Source organism: Carassius gibelio, chromosome A11 (genome assembly GCF_023724105.1).
Source record: "Carassius gibelio isolate Cgi1373 ecotype wild population from Czech Republic chromosome A11, carGib1.2-hapl.c, whole genome shotgun sequence".
Taxonomy (NCBI): domain Eukaryota; kingdom Metazoa; phylum Chordata; class Actinopteri; order Cypriniformes; family Cyprinidae; genus Carassius; species Carassius gibelio.
In genome coordinates this window covers 6,787,802-6,808,353 of record NC_068381.1, presented here as the reverse complement: position 1 = coordinate 6,808,353, position 20,552 = coordinate 6,787,802, and the positions used below count along the sequence as shown (strand labels likewise).

Sequence of the window (20,552 nt, the reverse complement as noted above, 5' to 3'; positions counted from 1 at the left end):
CCCATGATATCAAATGATGCTATATATATTATCCCATTCAGATTTACAGAAGTGATACTATCAGTGTGCCAAGAGTTTACAATGATGAAGTAGGAACAAATACAATGCTATTGGCACTTCAGTCTGTTTGGTGGGGACAGGGGAACTAGATAGTCATGCTTATCATGCCATCACATGGCTATATACTTCCCTAAAAGAGTACGTTTATTTTGACATACAAAAAAAAAAAAAAAAAAATTATATTTGACAGTCAAGTTTTGAGATTGTAAAATGAGACGTGCCTAGTGGTTAAAAACACAGTATGTTTATATATATATATATATATATATATATATATATATATATATATATATATATATATATATATATATATAAAGTAACCTATCAATATATTATAGGTTCAGTCTGTTATATCTTTCATCAGTCTTCGTGTCATTTAATTAATTGCCCTAATATTATGGGAGCTGCGAGTGGCTATGCATCATAAAATGTAGATGCACGTCTTATCGAAGTCATGGTAGCCGACCTAATTAAAATAACCACGATAATTACTCCATCAGTAGTGGTAAATCGCATTTCTAGCCATTAGAATTTAGCGTAGGCTGCTAACTAACTGGGCTTCTCTAGAACAGATGGTTTGAGAGGAAGTTCTGTGCGCATGCGCAGTGCGCCTGCATAGAGCTGAAGCGCAGACAGCGCTATGAGAGACAAGCGAGAGAAAAACACCCCTTATCTGTAGAGAAAGGCTCAAAAGTTCACTCGTTTCGCACAAAATTCCTTCTACGACTCACTCAGGTCACATATCGTACCGTGTTTCTATGTCTGTGATGCGGAGTGTCTGAGAGGTTTGTAAAATTATTTTTATCTTGTATTTTAACCACCGCTCTGAGCACTAACACAAAGACAGATTCTTACTCGATCCATACCATGATGTGCTGCTTTCGGACAAACAAATCAGATACGTGCGGGGTTTGGTAGAAGGATCTTTCTTTGTTTCGGCCGTAAATCAACATAGTTGACTCGGCTTTGTTATGGTTCTGTCTCTTGTTTGGGCCGTGCATGAAATTTAGGCCAAACGAGACGAGCCTTGCTTGGCTAACTTGGTTTCCTTGACTCTTTTCCTGTTCGTTTTCCGCATCAATTGCACTACAAGCGGATCTAACGGAAAGACGAGAAGTGTTCATCGCTCATATGTATGTGCAAAGTTCTTCGAACGCGGTAAGAAACGCGGTTATCGATTCATAACAGAAACTTGGGGCGGAGGGGCTGGTTTCGTAGCGCATTACAGCGTTCTCCGAATCGCGAACTAATGGTTCTTTTGAGTCGGATCTTATTAGTGAATCGTTCACAAAACATGTATGAACGATTTGTTCGCGACAACGAAATAGTTTCGAGCGGTTCTGAAGAACTTACTCGTAATGAGCTTATTGATTTATAGAGAACCGATTCTTTCAGACCCGATTGACTCATTAATTCGAGAACGCCTCTTTCAAATGTGAATTATTTTATGTAAAAAATTTTATAAAGTCTATTTTATACAGCACATTTCTAGAAAAAATAAATAAATACAAAGCTCCTAAATTGAAATAGGAAAATAATTTCCCTTTGACAATGTCTGGACAATATTCGAAGTAACGTTAGCTGAAGATGGAGGGATGGAGGGATGTTTTGTGACTGTTCCAGTGGTGACATTCTGATAATTGGTTGATTTTCTTTTTCTTTTTCTTTTCTTTTTTTTTTAAAGGTAATTTCCTTTGGCCATAGACTTATCCACTTTAAACAGGGGTTCTTCCTTTTTGTCTGAAGTTATTTTATTCCAGATTCTACAAACAGCCTTGTTAGTGGATAAAATAATAATAGTAAAACAATTTATTTCACCAGATTTTTAGTGACCTTGAGTAATCTGTGTTCCTGATAATGTTTTTTTTTAACCATAGGGGCACAGCATTGTTTTTGAAAAGGTATTTTCATAAACTTATATTTTGTGGCTGTTTTAGATCTGATGGTCTCCTTAACTGTTCTACAGCTGGCTTATCCATTTCTGTGCTCTTCTGCATCAATTAAGCAAACGACATAATGTCCTTTGCACTCTTTGCTGTGTTCTTTACATTCTCAGATGACAGAACGTTCCCAAACACGACTTGTATTTTCAATTAGTTCTAGATCATCTTGTTCACTGGACGCGACATTTGAAAAGCCCATATCAGTGTTATGTTGTCTGTAGTCAGAAGCGTGGGCTGCAAAGCGGTTGGGACAGAACCTGATGCTGTCCCAGTGCATGTGGTGTTAAAATACTGTTGTTCCTGCCAGGGTTCATTGAGTGTCTGCTGAGAGTGGCATCCCACAGAACTGCCCTCGGCTGCCAAGCTCTCCAGTCTAAAAGGCTCGCAAAACTCCCACAAGTGAGATTCAGCATTCTTACTGAGGTGAGTGTGTGTGTGCGCTTTTTTTTCATGAGGTCAGTCATGGTGTGTAGACGTGTTAAATGAAGACTTGATTGTACAGAATGGTGAATAATGACTTGTCATGTACAGCCGGATTGTTTTATCCAATACAAGTTATGCTCAGTTGACCGCTTTTGTAGCATAAATAATCAATAAATCATACAATGGAAGTAAATGGGGGCAAAGCAATAAACATTAAAATATATAGTGTTTATAATCTCAAGATATGATACATAATAGTTACAGAACTGCCCTTGTCTGTGTAAAGTTAAATCCATATTTGTGTGTGCTAAGCTAAGCTAACAATCTGCATATGTTCACAATATCCGGTGTTGAAAAACAGTCAGAAATCATCCAAATTAAATCCGTTTTTTTTTTGTCTTTACCGGCACCTGTTCATGTTATGGCAGCATTCACAGATATTATTTTAGGTAACTAATATAGCAGCTCATTCATGTAGAAAATTAGTTTTCTACCTAGAAGTAATTTACAGCTCAAACAATAAGTTGGAGGAATTAGTGTTTTAACAAAAAAGATGAGTTTAACATATTGCTTGCATTCCTTTATCAAGGTTTTTTTTTTTTTTTTTGCAAACTAATGGACAAGTTGAAATCGTGTTCTGTGATAATCAACATTATGCAACAAATGCCCTGGATTGATTATGTACCGAAAATTCTGGAAGTACTATACGTTATTGTGCTTTTGTATGCCCAGTTATGTTAAATAGTGTAGAGTTTTGCTGATGTTCATGGCTTGGATGCATGTTTGGTTAATTCTGCGTCTGTGTGTTTAGGATGGCTTGTTTGGAGCCTGAGGTCAGTTTGCATTGTTAGTCATTGTTTCCAGTCACTCTGGCCCAGGGATGACATGGAAACACAACCTGCTGGGCTCTGAACACAAGGTATTATTTGACTTTATATATTCCCAGTGACCCCCTGTATTACTCACTTTGGGCTATTACTATTGGTCATCTGTTTCTATTACTGTGGCATCTACAGTATCAGTCTTTTTATGGTCAGTAAAAAAAAAAATTGGTGGTTTTTCCTTTTTCAGAAAATGCAAAAATCTAGTCTCTTAGTAGAACATTGGCTAAATCTATAATTGAATGCATTTGGTGTTAGCAACCATTACATGTAAACTTTGACCTAATAGTGTACCTCAGTTGTGGTTATTTATAGACGTTTGAAAGAGCTGCCTTGTGATTGTAACCAGTTCTCATATTGGGAAATCATATTGACTCACTGACCTGTTTCGACTACCGTTACACAGTTTTGTCTTGGTTCTGTGTGTAGGCCGAGCAGTGAGCTAAATCAGGGACGTTGAAGGGTGAAAGCAGGCCATGTCGCGGGTTCCCACACCCCCTCCCCCAGGGGAAATGACATCCGGACCTGTGGCAGAAAGCTGGTGTTATACACAGGTGAGAGAGACTAAGCCAATGGAAAATTAATCGTTCTGAGTTGAGAACACCAGTCATAAATATCCCTCTGGTTTTTTTTTTTTTCACAGGTGAAAGTCGTAAAGTTTTCTTACATGTGGACGATTAACAACTTCAGCTTCTGTCGGGAGGAGATGGGAGAAGTCGTAAGGAGCTCGACCTTCTCCTCGGGGCCCAACGACAAGATGAAATGGTGTGTTTTTTTACTGTGTTCGGAGTGTTGTCGAAAGCTCTCAAGTGGCCTCTTAATTCTTCTCTCTAATGCCTTGCCATCCTCTTCAACCAAACATACTCGCACAAATACAGGCTTGACCTTTCCAAATATCATTGTTTGTGAAACAACGGTGGCCCATTTTGATTTAGGTTGGGATTACACGGAGTCGTCTGGGACAAATTTGAAGAACTGAAAAAAATTTATTTTGTCACTGACAGCCAAAGAAATGCTTTTATCGATGAATCTTTGTCTCTGAAGATCTAGATATTTCGATCTCAGTTCCTTGAGTGTGACTGCTCCTCCGATGGCCTATAAATAATACACTGCCGATAAAAAGTTTAGAATAATTGTTTTTTGAATGTTGTTGAAAGAAGTTTATTCGATTTAAAAGTTTCCACAGAACTATTAAACAGAAACAGTTTTCAGGATTGATAATAGTCAGAACTATTATTAAATTATTGAGTAGGCTACTGATGATAATTGAGCAGAAAATCATCATATTAAAATAATTTCTTGTAACAGACTGAAAATTCAGCTTTGCCATCACAGGTTTTGCATTTTACAACATATTCAAATCAAATTTTTTTAATTGTGATAATGTATTGCAATATAACTGTTTTACTGTATTTAATATTTTTTATTTTATCAAATTAATGCAGTCTTGATGAGCATTAGATATTTCTTCAAAAAAAAAAAAAAATTAAAACATTTGTCCTCCAGTATGTATTTAGCATTTTATTTTATATGGACACATAGATTTTCCAAATTTGGTGTTTTCCAAATTCTTAACAGTTATTTAGAAATGATTTTTACAAAAATTGTTGAACACTCTTCTGGTTTTGTTTGTCCTTTTCTGCAGGTGTTTGCGAGTGAACCCAAAGGGACTGGATGATGAGAGTAAAGATTATCTCTCTCTGTACTTATTGCTTGTCAGCTGCCCAAAAAGTGAAGTTAGAGCAAAGTTCAAGTTTTCTTTACTGAACGCCAAAAGAGAAGAAACTAAAGCCATGGGTAAGAGTTTTTCAGACACTCGCAGGATTGAGTTTTGTAATGTGGAATAACTGTAAGATTCATAATTGTGCTTCTTTTGTTCTGCCTATATTTCAGAAAGCCAAAGAGCCTACCGCTTCGTCCAGGGAAAAGACTGGGGCTTCAAGAAGTTCATCAGGAGAGATTTCCTGCTGGACGAAGCTAACGGACTTCTTCCTGATGACAAGCTCACTCTGTTCTGTGAGGTACCGTAACATGTCACAATTCAAGTACACTAAATATTTGGATTTAGAAATGTCCTTGCTTCAAAACCAGTGACTTATTTGTTTAGGTAAGTGTGGTCCAGGACTCTGTAAACATCTCTGGCCAGTCGAACACAAACATGCTGAAGGTTCCGGAGTGTCAGCTTTCCGACGACTTGGGTAACCTGTGGGAAGGCTCCAGGTTCACAGACTGCAGCTTGTTCGTGGGAGGGCAAGAGTTCAAAGCGCACAAATCCATACTGGCAGGTGAGCTTACTCATCCCAACACGGCACTGACAGACGTTTGGGGTACACCCAGATTTTGCCTCCTTGCTAAATGGCAAGCTGCACAGACAATAGAGAATGTTCAGTGAAATGATAATGAGGCACATGCTGAATTTAGCAGTACTTTACACACAGATGATTCACTTGAAACTGATGATCCGTGTTTCCTTTGCCAGCGAGGTCGCCAGTATTCAATGCCATGTTTGAACACAAAATGGAGGAGAGTAAAAAAGTAAGTGATACGATGAACATTACTAGTCAGGAATGAATGGATCTACTCTTGATTCTTAAGAATTACTGTTTACCACATTTTACAATAAAAGTAGCTATTACATTCTTTTTTACATATATATATATGTATATATGTGTGTGTGTATATATATATATATATATATATATATATATATATATATGTATATATATGTATATGTATGTAACTAATTATTATGATTTTGTTATATAATTTAAATAAAACTTTTAAAAATAAAATTATATTATAAGATGTATACTATAAAATGAAAATACACACATAATGTTTAAAATGCAATAAAAATAAACATATGTGTGTGTGTGTGTGTGTGTGTGTGTGTGTGACCCAGGACCACAAAACCAGGCTTTTTTTTTTTGTTTGTTTTGATATTAATACATTATCTGAAAGCTGAATAAACAAGCTTTCCAATAAATGTATGGTTTATTAGGATCGGACAATATTTGGCAGAGATACAACTATTTGAAAATCTGGAATCTGAGGGTCCAAAAAAATCTAAATATTGAGAAAATCGCATTTAAAGTTGAAATGAAGTTCTTAGCAATGCATTTTACTAGTCAAAATTAAGTTTTGATTTATTTACAGTAGGAATCTTTACTTAATATCCTACTAATGTTTGGCATAAAAGAAAAATCGATAATTTTGAAAAAATACAATTCTTTTTGACTATTGCTAAAAATATACCCAAGCGACTTAAGACTGGTTTTGTGGACCAGGGTTACCTATGAAAATTATCATTTTACACACACTGTTATTACATACTATTAGTTTTAACTAAAAATTTATATAAAACTTACCATGTTTAAGCAGCAATGAAATGTACATTTTTACAAATATTTTATTCAATTTGATTTTAAATCAGATTTTCAAAAGTTTTTTTTTTCAACCCCATTGCAGAACCGTGTGGACATCAGCGATGTGGAACCGGATGTATTTAGGGAAATGATGGTATTTATTTACACTGGTAAAGCTCCTAACCTGGAGAAAATGGCCGACAACCTGTTAGCTGCTGCAGACAAGGTAACACACTCTTGCTCTGAAGGAAGAGCGCTTTTGTTTGTCTCCGTGCTGCTGTTGTGTGTGAACACTTCCTGTGATTGACCCACAGTCTGTTTTCTTCTCCTTCTTTTCAGTATGCTTTGGAAAGATTAAAGGTTTTATGTGAGGAGGCTCTCTGTAACAGTTTATCTGTGGAGAATGTGGCTGACATCCTCATTCTGGCTGACCTTCACAGCGCAGAGCAGCTTAAAGCACAAGCCATAGACTTCATTAATAGGCAAGAACACATACTCAAAAACATCCTTTGTATACTTTACTGTTCCCATGTTTTCTGAACACTTAAACATAATTGTATTTACATTGTAAATATTTGCCAATTTAATTACTCCCAGGTTTAATTGGGCTGTTTTGAAAGGATACATGCTAGAGCAGAAATATAATATCTATATTATAAAAATAATTTTAATAAATACTATATTGAGTTTGAAGGTAAAACCATGTGCATTTTTTCTATGCATAGATGACTGGTTAAAAGCAAAGCAGACAATTATATTAATTGGAATTATTTGGCTTCTATATATCTAATGGCGACAGCGGTGGCTGCAGTGCATTCTGGGAGCTCTGTGTGAATTCTTGCTCTGGTCTCTTTCCTCAGATGCAGTGTTCTTAGACAGCTGGGCTGTAAAGATGGGAAGAACTGGAATAGCAAGTATGTGTGGCAACATGTTACCATCTCCCAGAGTCCTCTGCAAATAAAAAGCACATCTGTATTTAGCAGGAAGCTCCTGTTTGCGTAGCAATTATGTGACTTAAGATATCCGTAAAACATAAGATCTTGTTGTATGGTCACGTTTTAAAGGAATGTTCTGGGCATCAGTGCACTCTGAGCTCTGTCGACAGTAAAGTAACTGTGCAAACCTTTTTACTGTGGTAAAATCACTTTTACACGAGACCATGGCTTTAGCTTTTCAAGCTATAGATTTTTTTATTAAAAAACAAAACAAAAAAACTTCCAAACCACAATATATATTGTAATTTATTGCATCCAAAATACGTTTTTGTTTACATAATGTGTATATTATGTATATATAAATACACATACATGTGTATTTCTTAGACAAATGTTGTTTATATATAACATTTATTTACATAAAAAGTATAAGAAAATGAATATATAAATGTATAAACATTAAATATAAACATTAAATATTTTCTAAATATGTACTGTGTGTGTGTATTTACAAATCCATAATAAATATACACCGTAAACACATATTGTAAACAAAAACTTATTTTGGATGTGATTAATCGCAATTAAGTATTCAACAGCACTAAAATGTATTTAATTAAATGTGTTTATAAAAATATTTTTTTTAATTTCTATTCTTTGAATCAGTTTGCAAGATAAAGCTTAACTTGTTTTGAACCCAGAGCATTCTTAATTATGATTTCTTAGAATTACTAAAAATCCCAGATTATTTTTACTAATTTCATCAGCGTGAGACGAATGTTATATCATTGATAGTAACCTTCAGGCTTGTTTTTGCTCATTCACAGTCATGCCGCAGACATAATGGAGACCGCAGGTTGGAAAGCGATGATTCAGTCCCATCCTCACTTAGTGGCCGAGGCTTTCCGGGCTCTTGCTTCAGCCCAGTGCACCCCTTTTGGTCTACCTAGGAAACGGCTAAAACAGTCTTGACCTTTGCCCTCACAGACTGCTTAGAACAAAACGCATGAGGAGGCAACTACTCCAACGAGCCCTACTTCCCCCTCCTTCTTCACTCGCCCGTCGCCCTTACCAGAGACTGGATAGAGGAACTAGTTCAAACCACAGTGCTCAAGAAGAAATGGACTTCGCCTTGCTGTTTACTCTGGACGTCATTTGAAAAATGGCCTTAAAGGATCTGCCCCTCCGCACCTTTGTGTCTCTACGTGTAGCTACGTGCCTGCTGCGACTGATCCCAGACATGTCTGGATTGCACTAGCTCCCACATAATGCAGTAGTTTTAACATGGTGGTGTTTAGGACCTTATATATTACATGTTCGGGGGAGGGTTGCATTAGCCCTTTTTGTGAACTTGTGGTCTGACGTTTAAAAAGAAAACAAGTATACACTCACTAAATGCATACCCATGCACATGCATCGAGTGCAAAGATCGTCTCCACTGACACTTTTAAAGTGATAATGTTGCCTATATTGCTGGCAGAATGTCGCATTGTATGTTTAGCATCATTCAAATTGGCGTAAGTATTAACTGAGGTCGTGCTGTAGAATACTTAAGCGAAATTACACGAAAGAGTATTACACGAAAACGGCTCAAGACGTCGATATTTTGCACCAACTTAAACTAATGGTAAATATGAAGATTTGTTTACCGTGTTGTTTACAGAACTTGTTTTCCCCTCAGTTTTCGCACAGTTAGTTCTGACTTTAGTTGAAGTTCTTTTCAATGGTTTAACGTACTCTGGATCAGGAGAGTTCTTTGTGTTGGGGAAAAAAATGTATTGTGGTACAAAAGAACTTTGATTTATTGCTTTGAAAATAAAATGAGAAAAAAATGTCCTGGCTTTGTGATTTATAAAAAAAAATCCTCCTGTCCTTAAGACTTGACTTTTGGATGTTGTTAGCAAACTCTTTTACTTTAACCACTCTTTTCCCATGGCCACACTGTATAATTCAGTTTTCTTGACCCATAAAAATGTTGGCAGGTGATCAGATTTGGAGAAAAAAGCGAACCGTTATTTTAGAAGTCAGTCCAAGTTATAAAATTTTAGCTTAAATTTTTTTGATGGTAAGTTTACAGTCTTTTAGAAGTTTCAGTTTATAATATATCAGTACCTGTGTGGAGCTGTATGATCTTTAACATGCCTTAAGGATTGATCTCCAATGGACACTAGCATGATGCAAACACTCCATATTCTTTTTTGGTTTGTGGCTTCCAAAATCATTTAAATGAACTGTTATAAAACTACTTTTTTTTTTAAAGTCTTTAAACATCTGGAGACGACTTAAGCTGAGATCAAAGCCAGCGTGCTCCAAATCCTCAAACGCCCTGTTCATCAAGCCGTGAGATTACACAGACATTATGTGTGCATTTTTTCAGATCAGAGTTTGCACATACGGTCAGACCTTTGTGAATGAAACCGTTCTTTCTACCGACGTAAAACAATGTCATCAACAATGTTTTCATATGGCTGAATTTACAGAGGTCAAATTGACGAAATGTCTGTCCCGCAATGAGACTCTCCTCCGGTAGTCAGAGGGATATTGAGGCTTTTAAGATTTGGTAACAAATGTGGAAGATTTAAGAAGATTTGGTAACAGACTTGACCTAAGCTTTGTCTAACTTCAAAAACGTTATTTGTTTGCAGCATCTGTGCAAGGATTTCTTAAGCTGTACACCAAAAAGCTGCTAACATTCTTGGAGTCAAAGAAAAAAAATATACACAAGAAGAGCATTCTGAAAACTTAAATCTAATCATTTGTTTAATAACAGAAACAAAATACAAAAGAACTGAGGAGCACATTAGGGCTTCAACATCAAGCTTAGTTATTGACAATGTTTCTGTGAACACAAAAATATGCTGGCATGAAAAGGAGAGCATCACAAATGGCTGCAATACAAGATGTTTTCTTTTTTTTTCTGTTCTTGAATCACAGCTTACATTTGATTTGGAGATTTTAAAACATCACACTGATGACATCACAAGAGTCACTGAGAAAGGGTCAGGGGGGGTCACTATACTGTAAATCAGAAATCAGGACTTAGCCTGGGTTAAGCATGGGTTTATCCAAAAATGAAAATTCTGTCATTTATTCGCCCTCATGTTGTTTGACTGACTTTCTTCTGTGGAAAATGATGACAGAAATAACGGAATACTTTTTTGGGTGAACTATTCCATTCCTCGACATAGAAGGACAAGTAAGATAGAATCAGAAGAGTGGTTCCTCGATCTGGCCTTGCTCCCATTTATCTGCTTCTTTGTGGAACAGATTAAGGAAACTACAGACTAGAGAGGCTGTAACAAAGAGATGACGCCTCAGTTACCTCAACACATCCAATCTAGGCTGTGCTATCCCACGGAGGTATAGGGAGTGTCACTGTGGTAGTTGTAATCTGGGCAGACCTTCTGTACTAGCTTGTAGTCTGCACTGAAGAAGTCAATGTAGATGCAGATGACCTTGAAGGGCTTGGAGCAAAGCCAAGACACATGGCTTTGGGTCTGTTCCTGTAGACATACCCTGTTCGGGAAGTCACTGCAAACAGATGTCCTCTTGCTGCGGTCCGTCTTCTCATATTCCACTCGACAATTGAAGGCCTTACTGTCTTTAGGTACATCTATGGTTTCCTGTTGAGTGATCTCAAAATCAACAGCCTTGGAAGGTGGGACCAGGCTGACGGACACGTTGCCCAGACCGGTGGAATTGTGTCGGAAATAGACACTGAAGGTTCCGTTGCCATGGTCGACAATTTTCCCAGTAATGAGAAGGTTTAGCTTGACTGTTTTGATGTTCGAGTGGAAGTCGCCCCAGCCAAACATCTTCTTAAACTTGCCCGTTTTCACATAGGGACGACGTCTGGCCCTCGAGAGGGTTTCTTCAGTATCAGTGTGGTTGGATAACCAAGCCCACAGATCCAGTGCCCCAGAGTCCTGAGCGGTTTCACGGCTCTGGCTGTTAGATTGGGACGTGTGGGAGAAAAGCCGCAGGGATTTGAGAATCCCTGAATGAGAGCCGTAAGGAGAGACGCTTTCCTCCTTATCACTCTCTCCCCAACCCAGAGGAGACACAGCTGCTCTGAGCTCTGCTCCACATGTCACCTTCAAAGACAAAACCAGGAAGGGAATTGTTAACCAAAGTGGTTGTAGATGCTAATGTATCTCAGGAAAAATAACATTTCAATCCAGTCCAGTGGAGAAAAATAAAGCCATTCAAAAACTACTCTACTTCCATTTTCCTGCAGGACTTTATCTATTGATTCCCCAAATACCATGTCCACATTCACATCTCGGATGTGAAATAATAGATGAATAATCTACTACAGTACAACATGACTAAAATCATGTAGAAGAACTCAAAAGGAGATAAATCACTACATAAATAATCAAAACATAAAGAGGGGATGGAAGACTGAAAACTGTGTGAGATAGCCCTGTTTTAAATGATGCAAACAGGATGTAATATCTCACTAGAAATGCAATTTTTCTACTGACTCAATAAACATTATTTACCTCAAGCATAAGACAGTGACACCCACACAGTCACAAACTCCTGCTATCATTCAGTGTAACGTTCCATTTTAATACTACAGCCAATCAATGCGACATCTTTGTTTTGCACTGCAGTCGTGGTGAAAAATGAATGAACAGAAAACAGCCCAGGAAAGACCAAAGGAGGAAGATCAGGGAGGAGCTGCCCTACTCTCATTCTCTATCTTTCAACAAAGCCCAAAAGCCTCTCACATATACTTTCAAAGGCATAATTTGATAGAATGAAAGAGCGTATAAGTCCCAAAAGGCTGTTTAGTCCCCGTCTCCGCAAGTCTGTCTTCAGCTTTCTCCATTATTTCTCTCTCATTTCCAAAGATAAAAAGCCAAAAGGGGTAGAAATTTAGGAGACCTATATAATTTGTGCTGTACACTTCACAATTCAAACTTAATTAAAATCCAAATCTACTGTATGTTAACGCTGATTTAGTGCAAACTCATGATCCACAGAAAAAAGAACTACCGACATCCTCTGCAGGTAATTTATTATTATAATTTTTTTTTAATTTAAGGATGGCAATAAATTGAGGGGGAAAAGGACTAATAATAAAAATCTGACTTGAGTGAAGGAAGTGAGAGAAAAGTCTCGAGAGAGAGAGAGAGGACTTAAGGCTGAGCCATCACAGAGGTTGTCATTTCATCTTAAACTGGCTTAAACTGGTTTCTGGGATAAAGTCTTAAATTAAACTCTGCGTTGGGTTTGTGAAGTCAATTCATATGCATTAAAATTAATCTTTGGAAATAAAAACACAATCACACACACGCACATTTTGTTCTCCTCCTGAGAAATGAGCAAAACTGATGGATTAAGGGCCATGAGCAAACTGGATTATTCAAAGATTTACAGAGGAAATGAGACGAAAAGCCATGGCATATACTAAATGCATATTTGGGTTATACAAACAATTTTGTCTCTTTACAGTTAATTAATAATACAATGCATTAACATATTAAAAAAAACTGAAAATTATTTGTTTTTGAATTCATACCTACCTGTTTAGCAAATACTACACTGCTTTAAAAAAAAATAGCATGACAGTGAAGACAACTGGTATATATAGAGATAAGTATTAGTTACAACAACTACAACAACAATAATAATACAAAGTGTCTTTTTCCATCTTTCACAAGTAATGCACCCTGGGAGAAAGTAATTTAAATAAAACTCATACCAAGTACAAGCAGCTCATAAGCAGGGCAGAATAACACTGACACATCTTCATGCGTTTTTTGAGTCCAGATCTGGCTTAGTAAAGATCAGGTCCACCCGTGGCAAGGTCTTGTGTCAGTATTCCTAAAAGCACAAAACCTATCATGCTCAAGATATGAGGAAATATATGAAAATTAGTGTTAACATACAAACAACAAATAACAAGAAATGGCTAAAAGTTACATTATTTCATGTTGCAATGCATGTCGTTGCGAACAAGTTAAAATGTATATAAATGCACACAGAAAGTAAAAAGCTATATAAAACTGTTTTACGGTTGTAATTAGGCTTTTACCATTTTATTAACCTCTTGGCAGATCCTGTGGTTTGACAAATAAATTTTAAAAACTACAAACACACCATGTAGTCTCTCAAATAAACTGAAGTCATAAAAACTTTCAATAAAATTACAGTAATGTTGTTTAAATTAGCTTTAAATGGAGCATAGAATGACACTGCAGGAAACCGCAGAGCTTTCACAGCTTAAAATGTCAAGTACCCGAATGTACTGAGCAATATTATTATTTTGAGAAGAGGTTTAGTTATTTTTTGTTATATAAAGCCATATTACATGAAATAGGGGCACCGAACTAAATAATGCAAAAGCATTACCATATAAATGAATAAATAGCAAATTATGTGTAGTAATCAGTTGTAGTATAACTCACCCTTTTACTGTAGAGTTGAAACCATACATCTCTGTGCAGTGAGCATACTTATAGTGTAGTTAACAGAGTGCATAAAGAGATGAAGACAAACATCGCTCCTCGACAGTCCAAACTCAAAGTGACCAGCAATAAAAACTTGATTAAAACTATACAATCTTCTTCTTTACTCAGCATGGGTCATGTCCAGCTGCATTAAATCCTCTTAGCTCTGATCATTCGGCTGCATGCCTTTCCTCTGCAACACTCATATATCCTAACACGATTATGTGTGGATGTGATTGTCCATCCAAAAGAAAATAATAATAATAATAATAAAACTGCTCTCTAAGTAAAAGTCCGGTTTAGCTGCATCCTTGCCCGCTCGCTCTTCCTAAACGGATGTTGTGTGATGGATCAGTGCGCTTTTAGGTTGTGACAGTGGAGTCACTGAGCCCAACCCCTCAACATCAGCACCAATAACAGCACACATCACACTTCAAAGCTGTTTATCTGTGTAAATCCATTTAAAACCACTAAGTGTTAAAACAACAGAAGACTTGCCTTGTGGACAGGTGTTTTTTTTTTTTTTTTGGCTATTCATAAGCATTTTGACTCTTTTATCATCATGAGAATCACCAAAAATAAAATACATTTATGCAAATATAACACATCATATTTTTACATTTCCTTAGTATTATATTAAGATCTGTTTATTTATTTAAATAAAATTGGGATAGTTAATTGGGATAGTCTTAAGATCCAGTGAATGTTTCTTAGTGAGGCTTGGTAATAAAAATAAAAATAAAATAAAAAGCTATTGAAAATGGAATCCACAAAAAAATAAAAATGAATGTATGTTTATCTTATGCTACTGGGGCTTAATGTACAATTTTAACTGTACTGGAGTTAAAATTACAGTACAGTAGTAAGTTGAAAACAACAAAAAAAAAGTAAAAAAAAAAAATCTAAGCATTGCTTTGCCACACAAATAATACATTTGCACAAGTTTATAAAATTTTACTGAAAAACCACAAATTAAATCTACCTTTCATAACATAGTCGACCCTTGCCTTCCTGTATACAAGTGTCATTTTATTGTCAACATTCAAAATATTATATTAGAATGTTGGCTTGGATAAAAAATAAGAAAATAAATATTATTTTTTTTTTATAAGGTTTAAAAAAAAAATGTCTGAAACAAAATTGCAAGTGAAATTTCAGAAAATCAGAAATTTCTATAAATGATCCTTTGACACAAAACCTTCTACGTCTATATATTATATTAAATACATCAGCTAGAATCTCAATAATAAGGTTTTAGGTATAGATGTCTAATAATCAATAACAATAAAATTTGTCCATTAGTGTGTCTGAAAACAGTGATGCAATAGAAGAACAATTTTGTATTCCCCAAAGAACCTTCCAGTGAACCGTTCTTCAAAGAACCATTATGGAACAATCAATATATATTTTTTTAATGTTTATATATATATATAGTTTATGTATTGCTGACTCTATATGTATCTATTTAAATAAAGTTTAAAAACCATTTTCCTCGATCCACTGAAAAACACGAAGTCATGCATTATGTACAGAATTACAGATTTCTAAAACATCATGTTAAGTCAATTTGATAAAAGTGTGAGACAATGTTTTTTTTAAGGCCATATATTGTAATATTTAAAAATACAGGAGTGAAGATATGCAAGTTTGTTTGGAAACAGCTCCTCTCTGTGGTTATTACAGTAACTGCAGTTCAAGACACTGTGGAATAAACAGCATACACAAACAGATCATTTAGAACAAGTTGTATTTATTAATGCAAATGCAAATGTTAAAACATAAACAACTGCAACAATAAATAAACATCAGCAGACTTTTGTCAAATATTATATCTATTAACAGAATTAGCCAAACTTGATAGCAGCGACTTCAGTAAAACAAGATGACTTAAAGAACTAATTACAAAACTTCGACAGAGACTCATTTGCAGGATGCCTCAATAATCTGGTTCTGATTCTTCACCAGTGTGGCTAACATGGATATGAAGTTGGGCTTCTGTACAGCAGGTTTTGTAACACCAGAGGCAGAGACTTTCTTCTGGTTCCCTCGTTTAATCTTGGGCTTCACGCTGAACAGATCTGTGGGTGTCCTGAACCCTTCCGAATCCTCAGAAATCTCTTCCTGCAAACCATTCTGAGCTTCACGAATCTCTCCACGTTTGTGCTTCTGCTGAGGGCTTTTCCTCTGTTCCGCAGTTTCCACAGCAACAGTTTTAGGGGTGTCATCAAACTTCAGCACCCGCCGTGTTCTGTCTATGCCATCAGACACTTCCTGCTTGTTCGATTTCCCCCGGACATTAGTCGACCTCTGAGATCTGCTTCAAATCTGCATTAAATCTTGAAATCTTGCCATCTACAAGAAGTTTGTCCTTCTGCTTCACACTAAGGTCGAGTGGATAAAGCTGCTGAGATAATGTGCTGTTCAAGCAAAGCTTCCTTTTCGAAGAAGATTGCCAGCCAGCAATGGGCGGCCTACCACAGATCGTGACCTCTTATGATGCCGTGGTTTGGCCTTGGTAATGGACACATTGGTCTGAACAGAGAGCAGATCCTTGCAGCGACGCAAATTTCTAAATATATATGCACATAAAAAATTATTTTACTAAATATATATGCATAATACTGGAGTATATTTCATCTTTCTTCGAATATTAAAATTTTGATAAGTTATAAATAGTTATTTGTCATTTTTAGTTACTTTGCTAACTCTAAATCAAACTGAAATGAGAAATTGTTGGAGTGTGCACAGACTGTTAAAGTGATGCACTTGAAATAAAAGCCCCAGAATTTTATCAATCCACCTGGCAAAGGCAATCATGAATATTATAAAAAAATAAATACCAGAAATATAACACTATTTTGTTCCACTTATGTAAACTACTGTTCAAAATTCAGTCTATAAGATTTTTTTTTTTATCTTTTAAGAAAAGTGACCGTACAGACATTTCTAATGTTACAAACAATTTATATTCCTAAATGCTATTCTTTTGAAATTTCTGTTCATCAAATAATCCTGTAAAAAATGTATCACAACTGCCTTTATGTGTTATCTTCAACTTCATACTTCCCACTTCTGAAGTTCTAATTACTTTTCATGTTCAAGTGCTTTGTTGTCAGAAAGAACAGAAATCATGATGGACAGCCTATTTATTCTTGCCCGTTTCTTGGGGAAATCTTATTAAAGCCAAAAGGTACTGATTAGAAGATATTTAGTCAATATCCAACAGATTTTGAGTAAAATGTAGTACCCCCTTCATTCAGGGCCGTTTGAAGGAATTTGGGGGCCCCAAGCAAAATGGACATAGAGGCCCCCCGACACACACACACGCAAAGCCTACAGGAACCACAGCATAGCCATACAGTTTAAGTTCACCCGCACTTTATATAAATTAAAAAAAGTTTACAGTGCAAATACTGCTTGAAAAAATAGTTTGGTGGGAATTCAATAGTGATTTGCACTGTTTTTTTTCTTCTTCTAATAATATGACAGCACAAACTTAGTTTAAACTCTGGGCTGTGCAGGATATCAGCTATAATTATCGAGCTTTTGGTACTTTGTGCTTTATAGCGGAAAAATCAGCACTGAGAAGTGATGCATCTGTTGATGTTGAGGATGAAGTTGATGGTGTAGCTGGGAAATAATTGAAACAAAAATCTGAAATTACCTGTGAAGTACGTTTTACCATTTTACTGTTAGCATATTGAAAGAGGTCACTATTACCAGCTCAGGGGTGCGTTAAATGAACAACTAAGTTTCCTTTTTTAGATTATGTTTTTTTTAAATGCATAGAATGCAATGCATAGCCTACATAAAAAAAAAAAACATTTAATTATTAATAATTGTTTCTCTGTCTGTACTTGTACTTTGAACAATGACAATAAAGTTGACAGATGAATTAAGTGCATTTAAGTGCCATTCAGGTGGGTTTTTAAATAAAGCATTTTCTGAGATGCACATTAAACACCAAACATTAATTTATCTTTTAATTATTGAAAATTAAGCAAACTAAAGTTTTTGTTAAGAGCAGTTCTGTAGATGTTGTTCATGTGTTCACATCCTTATTTAGTGAGACATCAGACGCGAGACTGAAATCACCGCGAGCGTCACGCGCGCTTCAGTGCGCCTTCAAGGAAGACGCGCTTCTGCTCCTTTCATTAATAGAGACACGCAGAACATGCAGGATTCATATTTAAACAGACTGTTCCTGCTTAATATTTACAGATATTAGTCCGTATCGTGGTTTGATGTAAGTGCAATGACCTATTTTTAATTCATTCATTCAAAATTTGGCAAATTACGTGTCATTCTGCGTTAAACTGTAAATTCCGTTTTTATGACTGGATTCCGCGATTCTTGCAATCGAAACACGCCACGACGTTCTCTTTATGTTTGCCTGAGCCCTCAAATCAAAACACAGCTGACTCCTTGCAGTCTGCGATTTCTGATCTGCGTTTTCCTTATCCCGTTAAAAAAAAAACATATTACAGTAACCATATTCCTTCCGTTCGAAAAAAAAAAGCAGAAATCACTTGACTTGGTTGGCCTGCTGCTGTCAGCGACAACTGAGAGGGGCCCCCTTGAGGGGGATCCCGATAACAGTGTCATTACATGTTACTGCATTGACGATCACAGGGGCGCTCACACAGTGTCGTTGCATTTTATTCTTAACCAGTCGTTGTCTTGGGGCCCCAGGTCAGCTCGGGGCCCCAAGCAATTGCTTGGTTGGCCTGCCTTGTTGCGACGGGCCTGCCTTCATTGGTAACCTTATAAACATTCACAGCACTATCTAGATATTCAGCTGGATGTCCATTGCTAAATTTCGGTCAAATAAAAGCTTTTCACTTTTCAGTATACATACAGTACACATCAAATGTTCATATACATGACTGTAATGGCAGGAGAAAGCAATGAAGACGCTGTGAGAAAAACAAATAAATCTTTACAGTACTACTGCGGTTTCTCTCCATCGCCACATTGAACTTTTATGGCAGTTTGGTAAAGTTTACGGCTCGCCCAACTCGGAAACTCAAGTATTATCATGATCCCAGAGTTTCCCAGTTGTAAATATGAATAGAGAGGTTATTAATTTCTGACTAGTAAACAAATATTTACGATAGCACGTAAAAGCAGCATGAATTCTGATCATGAATGACACTGGCTCACCTCTGTTGAAACACGTGAGGTCTGGAGCAGTTTGCTTGAGTTCTGTTGACGACTGAAGAATCAGAGCCTCCTGCTGACAGCTTCCTGATCCCACTCAGGCTTGTCCACAATAATCTGAAGATCAACATTCACGTAATTCACATCTAACCTAATTAACATACGATTATTAAAGCAGTAATTCACCATTGGCAAAATTGGCTTGTAATAATACTTGGCTATCTATGCAGTAAAAACGGGACTTAAAAAAAAAAAAAACCTCATGTTGTGTCAGTTTGACCCAGAGAGGATTTTCTTTTTCCTGAAAATGCTAATATTATCATATTGAACCAAAACTTTTTGTGATTTTTCTTCCCCATCCTGTTGTGGTGTTCCTGGTCAAAAATGCATGGCCTACAAAAAAAAGAAGAAGAAAAAAAACATCTCTCTATAAAACGTTTTTTTTGTTATGTTATATTATTAAACGGATTCAATCTTTTTTGTAAACATGTTACATTTTAATTAGTGCAGGTTTTGCATTTCTTTTGGAATTGATTGATCACTCATAAACTGAAGTGCATGACCTCAAACTAATGAGGCCCATCGATCTGAGTTATTTACCTCAGTTTATGAGTGAACACTTGGGGGGGGCTATATAAATCTAAAATGATTAGCATATTTATGTGTTGATATTCAGAAAAGTACATCGCTTGCAAACAATATAAAACAAAACTCATACATGGGTACTTTTTCTTTCATTGCTTTTTTTTTTTTGTTAAAGTCTGTGACATACTCGTCACTCTCCTATCGTCTCTCAGTCCCTCACAGTACAATGACATTATGTCAAGGGAATGTCTTTAAATTCAAATTAATGAAAAAACATTCCTTCTGTTGTATTCTTTTTTAAAAAAAACCGAGAGACCTGGCTGCCATCAACCGGAAACTGTAGTTCAGCCAGAGTAGCCGTGAGGGGGCGCTGCAGGTTATTTTATTTTAAAATGATTGGCCTTGAACAAGCATATATACACCAGGACTAAGTTATTCTAAACAATAAAAATGTATGATAAAGTATGTATATAGGCAAAAAAATATATTTTTTTCATTCAGCAGTTTTTAGGTTTCAGGCTATTTTCAACCAAAGTTTGTACAAAGATGATTCTCAACTGTTTTATGAAAGAATGATTTGATATACTATTTTAGTTTATGCAATACGTGCATAAAATGTCCATAGACGTTCCCATTCTATACAATGCATATATACATTGCATCTAATTTCCATATGAATGTGTTCTTGGGGCAAACCATAATGAAAAAAGAAGCATTATAATGGGTTTAATAACTTGGC

General features: G+C 36.2%; 2 protein-coding genes across 3 annotated transcripts; one reads left to right on the top strand and one right to left on the bottom strand.

The window, feature by feature from the left end:
- The first annotated feature begins 628 nt into the window (after positions 1-628).
- LOC128022175 (speckle-type POZ protein-like B) lies at positions 629-9,441 on the top strand. The gene is made up of 13 exons (XM_052609482.1): positions 629-845; positions 2,311-2,426; positions 3,238-3,345; positions 3,737-3,861; positions 3,951-4,072; positions 4,953-5,104; positions 5,201-5,328; positions 5,415-5,592; positions 5,787-5,842; positions 6,776-6,898; positions 7,012-7,154; positions 7,533-7,586; positions 8,435-9,441. The coding sequence occupies exons 4-13, from the start codon at positions 3,784-3,786 to the stop codon at positions 8,577-8,579; spliced, it is 1,179 nt and encodes a 392-aa protein (XP_052465442.1). The 5' UTR covers positions 629-845; positions 2,311-2,426; positions 3,238-3,345; positions 3,737-3,783; the 3' UTR covers positions 8,580-9,441.
- Positions 9,442-10,351: 910 nt separating this feature from the next.
- LOC128022180 (neurexophilin-2-like) lies at positions 10,352-19,374 on the bottom strand. Of its 2 annotated transcripts, none has more exons than XM_052609488.1 (3): positions 19,232-19,374; positions 13,321-13,442; positions 10,352-11,701 (listed from the first exon to the last, which is right to left on the bottom strand). In XM_052609488.1, exons 2-3 carry the CDS (start codon positions 13,369-13,371, stop codon positions 10,955-10,957), a joined length of 798 nt encoding a protein of 265 aa, XP_052465448.1. In that variant the 5' UTR covers positions 13,372-13,442; positions 19,232-19,374; the 3' UTR covers positions 10,352-10,954. The 2 variants fall into 2 exon arrangements, with proteins under 2 accessions (XP_052465448.1, XP_052465447.1); XM_052609487.1 differs by lacking the exon at positions 19,232-19,374 and adding an exon at positions 14,027-14,389.
- Positions 19,375-20,552: the final 1,178 nt, after the last annotated feature.